The following is a 17,423-nucleotide window of genomic DNA, read 5'->3' as shown; positions in this document are numbered from 1 at the left end:
CGTGCGGGAAATGCCGTCATTACCGGCCGTGCAACGACAACCATTTTAAAACAATCCCTGGCGCTCCCGGGGTCGTGCTTCCATTCAAGACCGTGGGGCCCGGGATCGGTCCCGTCAAGTCACACGGCAAGCCCGTTAACGTTCCGCTCTATGGTTTTGTACCCGAAGGCAGCAATCGTCGTTTTGGTGCGATTTCTTAATTTGTTTACTCATTTTTTTTTGCTTGGTAGTAGGGGTTTCCATTTGCTTGGTGTGTGTGTGTTGGGCTTCTTTCACGCCGTGGACGGCCAACTGCGTCCATGGGATTTGGTCATTGTACATAATTAATGTACAGCGTTGTGGGATTTTGTTGGCATGGAATGACACTATATAACATCAAAGTATTGTTATTACTTGATGTGACAGCCCTCGCATGCCCAGTCATTATGGCGGGCACAACCAGGCACCACCTCTGCCATGCCAGCGCGTCTGGTGCTTGCAACTTGCCTTCCTCGAGAGTTGGCGCTTGATCTCTCTCTTCTCCTCTCGCTCCTCCTCCTCATTCCTCTCTGCAATGAATCATGGCGACACTTTGAGCCGCTGGGAGCGATGTCACGACACAACAACAATAACAACAACAGCGGCAGCAGCAAACGCTGCCCGTGCGTCTGTGCTGCACTCACGCTTCAGGATGTTTCTCTGCTCGAGCTCTTCCATTGTAGGCCTCTGGCTGAGCCGTCTGCAGGGGGAAAGTAAACATGTGCAAATTTTAGAAAAAATTGTCGATTAACAATATAATAATTATTAGTTGACTATACCACGTCGTCGTCCGTGAAAATTGCATCTCACAATCGCCGGAGCCACGCACGAGGCAGTGAGTTGGTCATAAGCAATCGCTCAAGCTCTGTAGTCCTCTACATATTAAGATGTTTTCAGACAATTTTCAAGTGTTTATGTCTGTGAGGAGGAAACCGGAGCACCCGGAGAAAACCCAGACATGCGATTCGGGGGGGGGGGGGGACGCAGGCAACACTCTGCACTGCCTTTTCCTGGAGAGCCAGGGTATGGCACCTCGACGCCAGCGGGGAGTTTGGTAACACTTGTGCGGTGATCCGCCAACCCTTGCAGCCAAAACAGTTCTGGATTACAGGCCTAGTGCGTAGCCACCACCGCTCAGCTAAGCCACTTCTTATTCTTTCGTACCGTAGAGGGGAGTCGATCGGCAACGTTTCTACATTCATGTGGAGGTTGGCGAGTGAGCCAGTGGTGTTACTTTGTGAGACCGATGACCGCAGTCGCACTGTTGTGGGCTGTGGTGAATTGTGAGTGTAGTGATGTGGATGGCGAGTGTGGCGAGGTGAATGTTGACCGTGGTGATGTGAATATTGACCGTGGTGATGTGAATGGTGAGCGTGGTGATGTGAATGGTGAGCGTGGTGAGGAGAGTGATCAGTGTGATGAGGTGATTGGTGGGTGCCCGAGTGGACCTAGAGCAAGTGTGGTGAGATGGCTGGTGGTGGTGTTTAAACCTGGTGAGAGTGGCAAGTGAGGTGGGGTGGGTGGTGGTGAGCGCACCTGGTGAGCGCGGTGCCGATCTGCTGGCGCAGCTCTTGCCACGCCTCCCCCATGTGACCCTGCTGGGGGTCACCGACCTCAGGGTCGTGACCCAGGGATCGTGCGGCCACCAGGGAGTGGTTCCTGCGCACCTTGGCGAGGAGCCCTGGGGGCAGTAGAGCCGTGTGGCGAGTCAGCACAGCACACAGACTGACTCAGCACACACACAGCAAGTCAGCACAGCACGCAGACTGACTCAGCACACACACACACAGCGAGTCAACACAGCACGCACAGACTGTGACTCGGCACATACACACACACAGCGAGTCAACACAGCACACAGACTGACTCGGCACACACACAGCAAGTCAGCACAGCACACAGACTGTGACTCGGCACACACACACAGCGAGTCAACACAGCACACAGACTGACTCGGCACATACACACACAGCAAGTCAGCACAGCACACAGACTGTGACTCGGCACACACACACACAGCGAATCAACACAGCACAGACTGTGACTTGGCACACACACACACACAGCGAGTCAACACAGCACACAGACTGTGACTCGGCACATACACACACACAGCGAGTCAACACAGCACACAGACTGTGACTCGGCACACACACACAGCGAGTCAACACAGCACACAGACTGTGACTCGGCACATACACAAACACAGCGAGTCAGCACAGCATGCAGACTGACTCGGCACACACACACACAGCGAGTCAACACAGCACGCACAGACTGTGACTTGGCACATACACACACACACGGCGAGTTAGCACAGCACCCACAGACTACGACCCGACACTTATCTCCCTAGCGGCGATGTTTACACACCGCACCAGGTACTCATTTGAGGCCAAGTCGACCTTGGGGAGTCCCAGGACCGGTTTAGATAAACGTCACTGGTGTTGGCTGTGAGCGGTAATCGAACACGGGTTGCCGGGTTTGTAGCGCAGCGCGCTAACCGTGACACTACCGCTGCCCGATACAAAGATAAAGACAAAGATCCCCCGTATAGCCTTAACCGACTGTAGGGGCAAGTGCTGTTAGCGAGCACCTACACACACAATCACACGCACATACACAGGAAGGCTGTACATGTGAGGGGCTCTCATCAGGCAACTAACCCGTCATCTCCACTTCGTCGTCGTTATCCTCTTGCTCATCATCCCGGTAGAGGACAGGCCCATCATCGTCGTCGTCGTCATCATCGTCACGGTACAGGATGGGCCCATCCTCATCATCCTCGTCGTCCTGGTAGAGCCCTTGCTGCTCGTCAGGGAAGGAGGCTTTGCTTGTGCCCACATTTTCCTTGTTGTTGTCGTCATCGTGGTCGTTATGGTTATGGTCATATTGGTTGTCGTGATGGTGGTGGTGATGGTGGTGGTCATGGTGGCGGTGGTCGTGGTGTTGATGATCAGGGTGGTGATCAGGGTGGTGATCAGGGTGGTGATCAGGGTGGTGATCAGGGTGGTGATCAGGGTGGTAATCAGGATGGTGATCATGGTGGTGATTATGGTGGTGATTAGGGTGGTGATCATCATGACGGCGATCGTGGCGATGATCAGGGCGGTGATCAGGATGGTGATCGTAGCGATGATCAGGGTAGTGATCCGGGTGGTGATCGTGGTGCATCTGTACGCCGGTGACGCAATTCTCCGTGGTGGCATCATCTGAACCATTGTCCTGGCCTCCTCCGGAAGGCTGCATGAGAAACTCGAGGACATCCTCCATGCGCACGCCCGAGATGGGCCCAATGGGGCCCACAGAATCATCGTAATCGTCGACATCGTTGTCCTCTTGGTGACCACCTCTGGTGCCGCCCCTGCCGCCGCCGCCACCATAGAATCCGTCTCCCGGGGGGTGTGGCGGACGTGCCGGTGATCCCGGCGGATGGCGCTGCTGGGGTTCCTCACCCTCCCTCGTGTCTCCGCGTTCTCTTGACGCCGGCGCCGGTGCCGGGGCGGCACGGCCACCGGACGGGATTCCCGGTTCCGATGTCACGGTCCACATGATCAGCTGCGTGTCGCTAGGATACTCTGACGGCCGTGGTGGTGGCGGTGGCGCTGATGATGATGATGATGCGGGTTGACGGGCCGGCTGGGGTATGCGGGGCCCCGGTGGCGGGCCCTGAGTTGTGGTGCCGGTGCCATCGGCTGACGGGCTGCGGAGGCAAATGCATCCCGGCCACAAGCCAGCGCCCCGGTTAGAAATAACAACACATGGTGGATTAATATAGTGTCTACATGTGACCGAGTCTCAAGATGTTGTACAAAAACATTCACACACAGATCCACAGCCTCATACAGAGACGCATAGACTAACACAGAGACCCATAGAATTAGAGACCCACAGACCAATGGCAAAGCGGGTGGGAGGGGATGCCGCACGGCACCTACCCGTGCATCCCTCGCGACGCTGCGCCCGCGGTTTGGTCCAGCTCCTGCACCACCCTGGCTCTCGCATCCATCGTCTCCGACTGCGTCTGCGAGCCCCTGGGAGGACCCTGCAAGTTGCAAAATGCACGACGACTGAGCGCGAGAATCGGGAGCGGCAATCCACGGCGAGACCCGGCGAGGCAATCGATGCATGGCCCCTTGTCACTGCCGCTGCTGGAGCCGCCCTCCCCCAGCTCGTTATTCTGGGGAGGAGATCATGCCCATTATATCGTGAAACGCTATCACGAAGGCGCTGTGTATCACGGACGGGTGTAGTCTGCAGTAGTTCGCATTCGGGGGGCGATGTTGTTGTTTGGATTCATCCAATAGGATAATTTGCGAGTCGTTTAGAAATGTGGCAAATTCGGATCTTTAACGACTGCCATGAAGCAGACGGCGAATATTACACAGTTATAACACATTTATAGTATTAACCAGGATGGCTGCTGGGCTCGAACCACGAACCTCTGTAAACAAGTGGCAAACGCTGGGCCTGGACACTGGTGTCAGGTCTGCTGCTGTTCCTGCTGCTACAGCTGTTCCTGCTGCTGTTCCTGCTGTTCCTGCTGCTGCTGTTCCTGCTGCTGCTGTTCCTGCTACAGCTGTTCCTGCTGCTGTTCCTGCTGTTCCTGCTGCTGTTCCTGCTACTGCTGTTCCTGCTGCTACAGCTGTTCCTGCTGCTGTTCCTGCTGTTCCTGCTGCTGTTCCTGCTGCTGCTGTTCCTGCTGCTGCTGTTCCTGCTGCTGCTGTTCCTGCTGCTGTTCCTGCTGCTACAGCTGTTCCTGCTGCCGCTGTTCCTGCTGTTCCTGCTGCTACAGCTGTTCCTGCTGCTGTTCCTGCTACTTCTGCTGCTGTTCCTGCTGCTACAGCCGTTCCTGCTGCCGCTGTTCCTGCTGTTTCTGCTGCTGCTGTTCCTGCTGTTCCTGCTGCTACAGCTGTTCCTGCTGCCGCTGTTCCTGCTGCTGCTGTTCCTGCTGTTCCTGCTGCTACAGCTGTTCCTGCTGCTGTTCCTGCTACTTCTGCTGCTGTTCCTGCTGCTACAGCCGTTCCTGCTGCCGCTGTTCCTGCTGTTTCTGCTGCTGCTGTTCCTGCTGTTCCTGCTGCTACAGCTGTTCCTGCTGCTGTTCCTGCTACTTCTGCTGCTGTTCCTGCTGCTACAGCCGTTCCTGCTACTGCTCCTGCTGCCGCTGTTCCTGCTGCTGCTGTTTATGCTGCTGATGTTCTTGCTACTGCTGTACCTGCTGCTACAGCTGTTTCTGCTGCTGCTGATATTCTTGTTCCTGCTGTACTTGCTGCTACTACTGCTGCTGCTGCTTATGCTGCTGATGTTCTTGCTACTGCTGTACCTGCTGCTACAGCTGTTTCTGTTGCTGCTGCTGCTGATGTTCTTGCTCCTGCTGCACCTGCTGCTACTGCTGCTTCTGCTGCTGCTGTTCCTGCTGTCTCTGCTGCTACTGCTGCCACGGCCGTTTCTGCTGCTGATGTGCTTGCTACTGCTGCTTCTGCTGCTGTACCTGCTGCCTCTGCTGCTTCTGCTGCTTACCCTGTGCTGCATGTGCGGAGGCTGCGGCGCAGAGTGCGGCGCGTCGGGCTCGGGTTGCTGGGACTCTGGTCGGTCCGACGGAAGCGGCTGTAGAGACGGCGGAAGCCCAACCACTCCGAACTTGCGGAGAGCGACAGCAGGCCCAGCGCCGCTTGACGCATGGGGCTCCGAGTTGCCTCCACCACCACCGCCGCCTCCAGCCGCCTGCCTGCTCTCCCCTGCAGCCCAACAGCGGGGACAGACGCAATCAATCGACGTCATCCGATTGGCCTTCCAACCACACGATCTCACTCACCGAGACTTTCATCAACAACGGCTCTACTCAAGTGAACAAAACGTTCACCACTCTACTGACAGTGCATGGGCAGTCCATTGAACGCTATTGCTCGTGGTATGAACTTCACGTATGTCTACATTGTATGTATGTGGAACTTCTTTCGCACCGTACGTAGCCGACCGTGCTAATCGGAGGTGCGGGGGAAGGACACCAGACTCTGCGTGTGACAAAGAGGAATGCGGCGTCTACCGCTACCACCGCTGCTATTCACACGTCCGCCGTGGCCTCGTAGAGGCGACTGACGTCATTCTTATCCTGCCACCATATGACGCCTCTCCTGTGCGCCGCATCTTATGGTATATATGGTCACACGATAATCGTGTCGTCTGTTTTGCAGAATATCGCTGTGTCGTGATTATTTTTGCTCGTTACATTTTTTGGAGTATATTAATTGGAGTCAAAATATTTACGAAATAACAAAGACAATTGTTAGCATGGTGGTGGTAATATGACATCGTTTTTATGTCGTTTATATAAATATTTAACTATGTTGTGTGCAAATGTCAATTTTAACAGATCAGAAGGCTTATGGCAGGCTTATGCGGAGTGAACTGGAGTTGAGGGTGTTGAGAATTGATGTGAACAGGAGCGGGCAGCCAAAAGCACGGATGGCTGGAGGAAAGCAGGTCCAGACAACGGGGGTAGCAGAGAAGAATGAGCGACCTGCCACTGAGAAAAACTTGCCTGGGGACTTCAACAGAAAGCCTCGGCTTGTTGGATCACAGAGGCGTAGAACTCTTACGCGAATTAAAACACAATAACAAGGCAATAACATTGCGAAACACAATTGCAGGGTTATTCTACTTCATCTGTCGTGCGGTTGGTGTAGATGCAGAGCAACGACTATAATTTCACATTCAGGTTGTCAAGCCCAGATAACCGCGGAGTGTATCGCCATGATGTCTCCTTAGTATTTGTGGATCGGGGCATTGCGTCGTTACACGTTACACGGTCTTGTCCTGGATGACCGTAGTTGCACACTACCGGACAGTTTTTAATTTTTCCATTTGTGTAGGATTATTGAAAACCGATATTGCGAATCACAGCGTTAAAGTCATCGTATCGCTGCAACCCTCGTGACATCGTAGCTCCCCCTCACCGCCGGCAGGAAAACTCGTGCGGACGGGAGGCTTCGGGGGAAGGCCGGAGTGCGGCCTGGGCACGGGCCCAGGCCGGGGTTGCACCGCGGGGTTCCCCGACTCCGAGGCGCCCGGCGCGTCCACCGAGGAGGGCCTGGCCGGCAAGAGCGGGGAGCGGCTGCTGGGAGGATGTGCGGAGCTCCCCGCGGAGTCCCTCGCGCCGTGCTCCTCTCTCGCTGCACAGTTACGATGGAGACAGAGGTGCAGGGGGTTCAGAGAGAACGGTCACAATTCAGTAACTCTGGCCACATAACCCTAGTGTACAACACTCACTCGTGTCGCTCCAAATGTACACGACTCACAACCATCTTAAATCCTAACATGTAACGCTCACCTAGATCATTCAAGGTTACAAACTCTGGCCCAAACCCCATCACCGTTCCCCTTGAGGAGGCCGAGTTCCACCCCAGCACCGGCGTGGAGAAGTCGAAGCGGTATCGGCGCCGTGCAATCGAGGAAGCTGGGCCCCGCGCCGTGGACTCACCGTTGGCCTGGGCGATGCGGGCGCCGGGCTTGGGGAGCACCGGAGGGGGCTGCCGGCCGCCCCCCGAGCTCCTGACCGAGGGGGGATTCCGCTGGCCGGCCCCGGGGTCGTGGGCTCGTGGTGGCAGCAGGGGGGAGGGGCGACCTTGCGGCGGCGGCGGCCCCTGCACCTGGGCGCCGTCATCTGCCGTGGTGCCGGCACACAAGAAAAAAGGAGCGTTGTTGGGAGCGTTGTCGGGAGCGTTGTTGGGAGCGTTGTTGGGAGTGTTTCGCGATCGCGGACTTGACAGATGACGGATGAGCAATGACCTCCGACGAGTAAAGGTGCAGCCATGTAATTTATTTTGCTCTCGCCAATGCTGGTGCACGGGCCACCGCGAGCAAGCACTCTAGACCAGTGTTCTTCATTGCAAGGCCCTGCAGGCCACTGACGGCCCCCTGGTGGTCTTTAGTGCAGCCCTCTACAATACACAAATGTTAAAACACCCCCCCCCCCCCTTATCATGCTAGCAAATCACAATGGTTTAAAATGTGTGGCAGCCCTCACACTGATATCTTATCGCCTAAAGTGGGCCCCCTCTGAAAATGAATGTACAACACTGCCCTAGAGGGTGTATCCGGCCTGCGCTTCCACGCGGGCCAGGCATCTTAAAAGTGGGAGTTCCACATTTTAACCCACCACTCGTGACCTGCTGATTCAGTACTGGTGGTGGACCCAATTATAGCTGGGTGGGCAGAAATGTCAGTACCGTGTGAATTGTGCAGCGTGACTCTTTGACATTCACGGTATGCTGCGTTGCAAATGAGTTATGCTGCCGTGTTGACGCCAAATTCTTAATATCACTCTGCGTTTGACATTTTCATCAGCTAATCGATAACAGCCAGCGGTGTTGTATGAAAATAACCAATAAGGTCACGTTATACAAGTGCCGTTAAATGGCATCCTATCTCGTCAGATCGAGGCAAGAGGATTCAAGAGACACTTGCCCAATGAGAAATCAAATTCAATCTAACCGGCGACATCTGGGTTGCAATTCCAGCCTGCTAACAATTACACGTCCGCGGCTCCCCACCTCTCCCTCTGGCTCACGGGAAGAAACAAATAATGTCAAGCCGGTGGCCACTTAACTCAAGGCCCGCCAATGTGCGTGCATTTCCCGAGGGCTCGCAGCTCCAACTCGAGCCGGGGACACTTTTTGAGCCAAGCCCAATTCTCCCGTGTCGGTCAACGGCGCCGGGTAATAATTATCTGCAACGCGAGGACACTTCACTGCGTGCGTGCGGAATGCCCTAATAACCGAGGGTTCACAACCTTCGTACGCTCCCACCCGGCATCGCCAAACAAACAGCCGTGCGCTGTAATGAATCTGGCGACTGACACTCGCACTGTAACACGCGGAGAACGCAAAGCCAATGAATATGCCAACAGTGATGAACATCTAAACCGGTCCCGGGCCTCCACCTAGGTCAACTCAGCCTTAAATAAGCACCTTGCGCGGTGTGTTAAAACGTCGCCACCGGGGAGACAAAGGCGGCCAGCACGGTGCAAGCCACACCACCCCTCGTGCGTCGTATTGGCATTCATTTTTGTAGGTAATCCCAGCTCTTCCAAGACATCGGGGCCAGCATGAAAGAGTAGGCCAAAACACCCCGCAAAGGAGGACCCTCTCGGGAGCCCCTGGGTGCGAGCGTACCGATGTTGGTTTGATGGTTGCTGCTGCCGCTGGGGACCCTGGGCAATGTGGAATGCTGGTAAGTGGGGGCGCCGAAGTTGGAGCCGATGGTGCTGGAAGCTTTACGCGGTGGCGCCCGGCTCTGCGTGACCGCGTCGTCGCTCGTGTCCCGTCGCTCGGCTCGGGACGGTGGCGTCGTCGTCGTCGTCGAACTCGGCTGCAATCGGGAGTCTGGGCCGAGAGAACGATCGACCACGCACGGTGACAGCCGTCAGGCGCTGCACGAACGGGCCGGGCCGCGAGAGGCCTTTATGCCGCGACAGCCACAAGGTGAGCCAACAGTCCACCAGTCACCATCATCGTCAATCACTTAATATTCATACGGTGCCTCCCATGGAAGACGGCATCGCAAAACCACTTCTGAGGGTCCTTCGATTGCATTTTATCCACCTCAGGTGGTGCTGCTCCTTCTCACATGCCCTGTTGTACATGGGCAACAGGAGCTGGAAATCGCTTAAATTATCTGAAAACCAGATTAAATGAGATGTTTTATTCTTGCAAAATGCAGACACTGGTAACGGGGCTTAAACCTTCAACTCGCGAACCCGGATTAATCACAGGCACCAGACACTGGGTTCGAACCCACGATCTCAAGAGGTTGCCAGCTCTGTGCTAGTCATCACCATTATCGCTTTCATACCACGCCTCCCATGCAGTACATAGAGATGCCCTGCGGCAGGGAACCCCCAGTGGCAGCTGCCCCTGCGAGGAACAAGGTGAATGCATCACCGGCCCACCAGTCGGCATTAGTCTGCCAGTAGGGGGCGATGTTGCTACGTGGCTTCCCAATCAAATCATTGGCACGTAAAATTTAGACTTAAAACTTTGGTGACTGCAGGAATTCATATTCTTGATTCTTTTGGTAAAGTCACGTAGATAGAAAAAAAGAAAAAAAATTATAATAAAAATGTTTTAATACAATTTTTATTTTATTTCATTGTTAATACGTGACTTTACCGAAAGAACCAAGAATACATTTGCACGTAGTTTATTAAATTTGGACCATGATGGCATTTAAAATACCATATGCGAGTTCATCTCACGAGTGTCCTGTATAATATAATTTTGAATTACTAGCTAGATACCCATTGTACATAGTTCTCGCTGTTTATTAGTTATGTTTATCATTAAGCACTTTTAAAATAAATCAACAAACTTACTTTTTTAAACTCGCTTTTAATTAGGATTTTCTTAATGTGTTATTTTTATTATGTCTTTGCTAGAAATTTGCAACAACGTGATTTTATTTTGCCTACAAATTCACTTTTATTGTTCATGCCTGTAAAGCACTATATATTGCATTATTTTTGCACGAATAGTGCTATAGAAATACATTTTGTTTGATTGATGTTGTACATTTTCCCCACTCTTGTTCTATGCAGTAGTCCCTCTAAACCCTCCCCATGTAACACACTTGGCGTTTTAGCCGGGTCATCATTGAAAATGAGCTTCTAAGCTTAATGGGACCCGTACCCAAAATAAACTGACTAAACGGGATCTATAACGTCCACTGTGAACCAGGTTTCATGTTACCACATCCGCAGTATTGACCAGGGCAGCCGTTGGGGCCTGGAACCGCAATCCCCTCTGCAATGTGCGGCAAACGCGCTCGCCGCTGAAGGCTGTGGTCGTGCTGCCGCTGGGCTCAAGATAAAGTGCGACCCTCCTAACCCTGGAACCCCCCCCCACTCCGCACCTCCTCCGTGGACTGCCTGATCCTCGGAACCCGAATCCGACGGGTGTGCCGGGGTCGAGAAGCCGTCGCCGACTCTCAGCTCTTCCTCCGAGGAGAGCTCCGAAGCCACGTGGCCGTTCCCCAAGGGAGCCTCCTCCCTGATCGATGCCCTCTCCAGGACTGCACCGACGCGCAAAAAGGGGGCAGACGCGGGTTCAGGTCGTGGACGCACGTCGCGCGTATGCAGGCAAAGTTGATCTTCCTCTGAGTTGAGTCTCCAAATATCGGGAAACGCTTTGATCAATGCGTTTGGTTTTCACGAGAGCGAGTCCGTCAAAGCAAGACAACTTTCTGCTAAAAATCATTTGTACTGGATCATCTTTATAGCGTAGCCACCCTTTACAGTTGGACAGAGAGATAATGCAGAGATACTTTCAAACTTAGTTGGCAAGATATGACCAACACTTCTGGTACCTCCTACTTCACGAAAGTGTTTCGTAGTCACTGCAAGGGCTCGTGAATGACACTGCAAACCAGGGCTCACCACTTTCAGGCACGTCTCTCAGCAGCCCTTTCCTTATCAACTCCTCCCGACTGAGCCTCATGGAGATCTTTCGCTCCAATACTGCACACACACACACAAACATCAGCACCATTGTCAACAACAACAACGACAGCAGTGCTGATTGACAGCTATCCTGTCCCAGTGCGCTGGCCAGATGGGAAAACTGGGTGTTCTCAGAAAGTCCCGGACAGGAAATTGAGAATTCCCCAACACGCCCAGGACAAACATTCAATCGGAAAACCAGAAAACGTGAAAGGGTGGAAAGAGACAAGGTGATATTCCTCATGTGGACTTGTGACGATGCCAGCAGTAGTGAGTGGAGAAAGCTTCATGGAATAAATGCTCAACACGTGGCTTGACTTGGCAATCTACGCTTGGGATCACGCCGTGGCTAGGAAACAAACCTGCGTGCTAAATTATAACCAGGCGACGACGGGCCACTGATACACAAGCCACTTTTATAAGGGAGACCCACACAGGCACTGCATGCACGAGGAACCTGTTCACCTGGGTTCCAGGGTAAACACAACCACTGACGGATCTTACCTTGTCGACGCATGCCTCAGCCGTGTATCCAAGGTTGTCCGAGCCAAGTTTGAGGCTTCCTTGATAATTCATCAAATAGACTTTAAGGCAGTAGTCTTCATTGCAGGGCCCGCGGGCCACTGGGGGCCGCTGACGGCCTTTAGTGCGGCCCCCGACAATACACAACACCCCCATCCTCGTGCTGCTGTCAAACCCCAATGGTTTCATAATGTGTGGCGGCCCTCACGCTGATGATGTCTTATCGGCGAAAGTGGCCCCCCTGTGAAAACGTGTGAAGAGCACCGCTTTAAGGTGATGTTCGCTCGAACGTGGATGTCGCCCACATCTATGCCTTGCCGCGGAAACAGTGCCCGTGGACGCACTCACCTTCGGAAGTTTGTTGGAACTTGGGGCTCGGCTTCTTCTTGCGCCACGTCCACGGCTTGAGGAATTTGCCGAGCGACGACAGCTTGCTCTTGCGCTTGAGCGTCGGCGTGCTGGAGTCCGACGCCACGGACTCGGAGCGGCCGGGCACCATTTGCGGCACATCCTCGCCTGCGGGGGTACACGCGTGGGGTCACGCCAGGACACAGTCGCACCGGCGGTTCGGCACTCTCTCACGCGCCGGCGACGTCGGACGCAAGCCGCCTCTACGGCGGTGCCGAGGCCGAACAGCGAGGCGTTGAGCGGGCAGTGGAAGCGGCTGGATCTTCTCAGCGTTCGGCGAAGGGCAAAACCCCGCACTGCACATCGCTTGGCGCAATCAGTCACACACCTCCTGGGTCAAGTGGCTACAGGCCATTGAGTGATACACGTACGTCTGAACTATTAACGACAAAAACATTTTTTATCAGGTAAAGCCCACTGACCTATTAGCTCTTTTTTTTTTAGGCGACCTGGCCACGAATAATATCTCATCGCAGTGGCTGATATCATCACACGTGGGAATTCATAACAGCCAACAAAAATCTCAACACATGTTTCTCAATGCGGAAATAAAAACCATAGGACCTGGAGAAAATCCACGCGACCACCACGGGGAGAACATGCAAACTCAAAATATACAGGCATCGTCAGGGTCGGGATTAAACCCACGACCTCGTACGTACCAGGCGAGGGAGATAACATCTTGCCACCGAATCCTAGAACGGACTCACCCCTGCCTACATGTTCCCTCTCATCTCACTCTCCTCTCCGCCATGCTCTCTCCTACCTCTCCTCTTTCGTTTCACTCTTCTCCACTCTATGCACTTTCTGCTCCAGCCACCAAGGCGTTCTGTCCAAGCCCCCCAGACAACCTTCGCTTGGTGGGAAGTTGCTCATTCTCCTCTGCTGCCCCCACAGTCGATAACTCCCTTCCCCCCCCAGCAATCCGTGCTGTCGTCTCCCTGCCCCGGTTCAAGTCCATGTTCGTTCCTTTACTCCGCTGCGTACGACCGACTTATTTTCTACAAAGGAAACGCGCCCACTGTTTCTGTACAGTGCCTTGAGATGCGGTTGCATTTAGATGCCACACTGTGTTGTAGAGTGTCCTCTGCGTGTACACGAGCTTGCAGAGCACATTTGGCCCATTGTGAGAAATCGCAGCAACCGCACATGAGTGAGTTTGGAGGACGACGCAACTTGGGAACTAATCATTTACATTTCGATTTAAAGCTTTCGTGACTGCAGGGATTCATCTTCTTGGTTCTTTCAGTAAAGTCACGTAGAATGGAAATAATAAAATAATAAAATAAAAAATTATAACATAATTCTCACGACGTTTCGGCCACAACGCAAGCAGCCGTCCTCAGGTGAAGAACAGGTCTGTCAGGGAGACAGCGTCTGATCATTTACACTTCGCAAATTTCACCACGCGTGTGGACTTTCGGTGTCCTGTGACACCATCGCCCGGAATCTGCCCGATTTTGTCAGCTCTCAGAAGCTAACCAGGGAAGAGCCTAGCGAGCGCTCGGATGGGCGACCGTCACACACGCGACGAGCGGCGGACCGAAGAAGGCAGTGCAGAAAAAAAAACCGCGTTGTTGTCCCGTACTTTTACGTTTCCACGTCCACGCTCCCCTCCTTCACCAACGCGGACTAACCGGCGTGCGGAGGCTTTCATCCAGCAGTGGACTGAGAAAAGCGCCGCACGCGTGCACACGTACGTAATCTGTGTGTACGGCACCCGAAAAACTTTTGTGATGTTTACGGTGTATTGACGTCACCGGCAAAAAACGCTCTGCCTGCAGGACACTGCGTCTCCACCGTTTGTTGATGCCGATCATACATCGCTCCGCATGTTTACCCCGGAAAGCCTGTGTCTCGTGACTTCTTTTTCAAGCGGGTCCAGCCAAGTTTTTTTTTAGTAGGTTTCCGTGGCGCATTGTGGCACTTTCTCAATATGCCCCACCTCGCTTTTTCGTTTTCTGCTACATTATTTACATCGTCTGAATGTGCCGCTTGTGTTTATACGCTCGCCCCGGGAACAGTCACACGGATGCTACAAGTTCCGCATATTTATCATCGGTATAAATCACCACACTGCGCCGAGCCACGGCTGGAGTGACAAAATGGAAATCTCCGGGCTGTGGAGGTTTTAATCGGGAACAGGGGGCCGGGGGCTGGGGCCGGGTGACGCCAAAGATTACGCGTCGGCACTCGGCCGAAGGCCTGGCAACAACAACCGTGGGGGCCCGCGCAACACAAAGGTCTATTGTGCTGCCGCGGTTCCGACTGCCCTGCCACTGTATCGCGCACGCGAGTGTTTCACGGGCAAATCAACCCGTGGAATTTATAAACGCGCTCGCCGGGGCCTGGTCAGGACGCCGGCCCGCTCCTACGCCCGGGTGCCAACCGCGGCCCACCGCGCCACCCACGCACGACCCCCGGCGACACAACGCCGCCGTCTCTCTCTCTCGCTCTCTCGAGCGCGCGCGTGCCGCCGTGCGCAGACACCGCCCGGCCATCTCTCCACCCCGACGGCGGCGGTGATTGACGGCAGCGTGGCGCGACGCATCAACACATTCCCACCAGCCAAGAGGTGGGAACACGCCCGAGAAAATGTAATTTTCTTTTTTGCGCAACAAAGTTGAGGCAACGAGTCCCTCGCGAGCGCTTGCGCTTGTTAAAATTCACGTCGAATCCATCACAAACGCGGCACTGAGACTGCGCACCCCGGGGTGCCGGCCTTGGTTTGGCGCTCATTAATTTGACATCGCGGCATTTAGAATCCACACCGATATTCCACGTACACGACCTATACCAGCACAGCCACCTGCATGGTATGCTTCCCCGCGAGACTCACTGTGGTCTACTCTTAACCACTCCCCGTGTCACGCTCTGTCAAATTTCAGAGGAAGTAATTTTTTGTGTCGACATATCTCCAAGCTCCACATGCCTAACGTTCCTGGGCACGCACCGCTTAACTCGCGCCATGCAAACCTCCCCGCACCGCTCTGAAAACATCATCAGGAAAAACTACCCCGTCAGAAACCACCACACGGGAACGGGTTTGGTTAGGGGGGGGGGATAGATTCTAGGATGACAAGGCCCGTTCCCATAACACCACAGCCTCCACTCCCTGACATTCCACCTTGCTTAAAAATAGACGCCCCCACAACAAACCCTGCCTCTCCGATGCATTTTCAGGTTGTACGGCGTCTTGTTCGGCATGAGATCCGATAATTCGCTCCACTTACCGGGAGCTTATTTGGGAACTGAAATTAAACTATAAAAACTATAAAAAACATTTTTACCAGGTAAGGCCCACTGAACTATTTCGCTCTTTTTCAGAATCAACTTGGAGACAAATAATAGCTCAACGAAGCGGCTTATCACCATGTTGAAATTTATAGCAGTCAAATACTCCAAATGCAATTTTCTAAATGTGGAGCGAAAAACCGGGGCGAAAAAAATCCACGCGACCATGGCGAGAGAGACATGAAAACTCCAAATATGCAGCAGCAGGCGCCCGGGTCGGGACCGAACCCACGACCTCCGATATACCAGGCGAGGTAGTTAACATCTCGCCATCGTGGAGCAATGAGCAGCTCACTCTATCGTTCACCGATACCACGCTGCCAACTGCCTCCGGTGTTGCCGATTGGGAGACAAGAGGAAAGCCACTGGGTTTTTGCCAGGGCCAGAGGTCGCAAACGGGTTTTGATTCCTTACCCGTACCCGACCGCACCAGGGTCGCAAATGGGTACCCGTACCCGGCCGGGTACGGGTACCCGTTCCCTACCCGTACCCTACCCGAAATGAGTGACAAACGGTTACTCACCAGTGACCAACGGCCTACCCGTACCCGGCCGCACCAGGGTCGCAAACGCGTACCCGTACCCGGCCGGGTAGCCGGGTATCGGGTAGTGTACGGGTATCGGGTACCCGGTTGCAACCTCTGGCCAAGGCCCATCACAAGTGGGGATGATGGCCGATGGACGAGACTGGTGAAAGAATGGCAGCTAAAGGACTGGCGATGATGAGATAAGATAGACAGCGGCACTGCAGGACCGCGAGGGATCTCGACGGCTTGGGGAAGCCTTCATCCAGCAGTGGATAGATCACAGCGAATGATGATGACAACGATGACAAGGAGGAGGGGGGGGAGGTAAGAACTCGGCGCAGCCGCACATAGGCAGCCCTTGTGCTGTTGCCGCGTCCCCCTTCCGTTCCTAAATGAAATTAGTTTCCACTTTCCTGAAGCCACCCAGTTAGGCTGCACACAAAGTGGTCCCGGGTGCCAACTGCCGCTGGCATATTTCCCGGGCGCATGAAAGCAATTAACGGCAATGAAATCGCACCACAAACACCGCGTGACACATCCATTCGAGCATGCAGCGCCGCATGCGTTGCGCTAAGCCCCTTACAAGTGGGGCAGATCCACAGGCTATGCAACCTCACTATTTCAAAATCATCCGAATACCACACATCGGGGGGGAGGGTGTCATTGTGAAGGTAATTATAAAAAGGTAAAGGTGCAGCGGTTGGAATTGCCTGCTGACGCCACCGCTGGCGGAAGGCCCTCCCCCGATAGAGTTAAATACCCACGGAAGATTTTTTATTTTCTACCAGGTAGGGCCCACTGAGCTATACGGCTCTTTTTCCAGAAGCGACCTGGCCACAAGTGGAAGCTCAACCGAGTGCAAATTTATAGCAGCGAAATATTCGAAACTCGTGTTGGTTATAAATGTGGAGGGAAAAACCAGAGGACCCGTAGAAAAATCCACGCGACCAGGGTCGGGATCGAACCCACAACCTCCTGCATACCAGGCGAGGTAGTTAACATCTCACCACGAAGAGAGAGACACCCAAACTCCAAATATACAGCAGGTGTCAGGGTTGGGATCGATCCCACGATCTCCTGTATACCAGGCGAGGTAGTTAACATCTCACCACGGAGAGACACCCAAACTCCAAATATACAACAGGCGTCAGGGTTGGGATC

At 53.9% G+C, this 17,423-nt stretch overlaps 1 protein-coding gene across 3 annotated transcripts in view; it reads right to left on the bottom strand.

Annotated features, from left to right (window-relative positions):
- Window positions 1-17,423, bottom strand: part of LOC133352851 (phosphatase and actin regulator 4-B-like) — a 48,363-nt gene that overhangs the window by 4,502 nt on the left and 26,438 nt on the right. For 2 of the 3 annotated variants that reach the window (XM_061568808.1, XM_061568810.1), the window contains exons 2-13: window positions 12,383-12,550; window positions 11,450-11,530; window positions 10,928-11,085; window positions 9,192-9,408; window positions 7,499-7,681; window positions 6,975-7,190; window positions 5,539-5,756; window positions 3,957-4,063; window positions 2,685-3,721; window positions 1,555-1,699; window positions 663-718; window positions 487-548 (exon numbers count right to left, since the gene is read on the bottom strand). In XM_061568808.1, coding sequence (XP_061424792.1) covers window positions 487-548; window positions 663-718; window positions 1,555-1,699; window positions 2,685-3,721; window positions 3,957-4,063; window positions 5,539-5,756; window positions 6,975-7,190; window positions 7,499-7,681; window positions 9,192-9,408; window positions 10,928-11,085; window positions 11,450-11,530; window positions 12,383-12,550 — 2,648 coding nt within the window. Of the gene's footprint in view, window positions 1-486; window positions 549-662; window positions 719-1,554; window positions 1,700-2,684; window positions 3,722-3,956; window positions 4,064-5,538; window positions 5,757-6,974; window positions 7,191-7,498; window positions 7,682-9,191; window positions 9,409-10,926; window positions 11,086-11,449; window positions 11,531-12,382; window positions 12,551-17,423 lie in introns of all 3 variants that reach the window. The other variant, XM_061568809.1, reaches the window with a different exon arrangement.

The sequence above is a fragment of the Lethenteron reissneri genome, chromosome 42 (assembly GCF_015708825.2).
Source record: "Lethenteron reissneri isolate LAM-NWPU_2019-01 chromosome 42, ASM1570882v1, whole genome shotgun sequence".
NCBI lineage: Eukaryota > Metazoa > Chordata > Hyperoartia > Petromyzontiformes > Petromyzontidae > Lethenteron > Lethenteron reissneri.
Note: the sequence above shows the minus strand (reverse complement) of the source record. Positions and strands in the feature narration are given on the sequence as shown.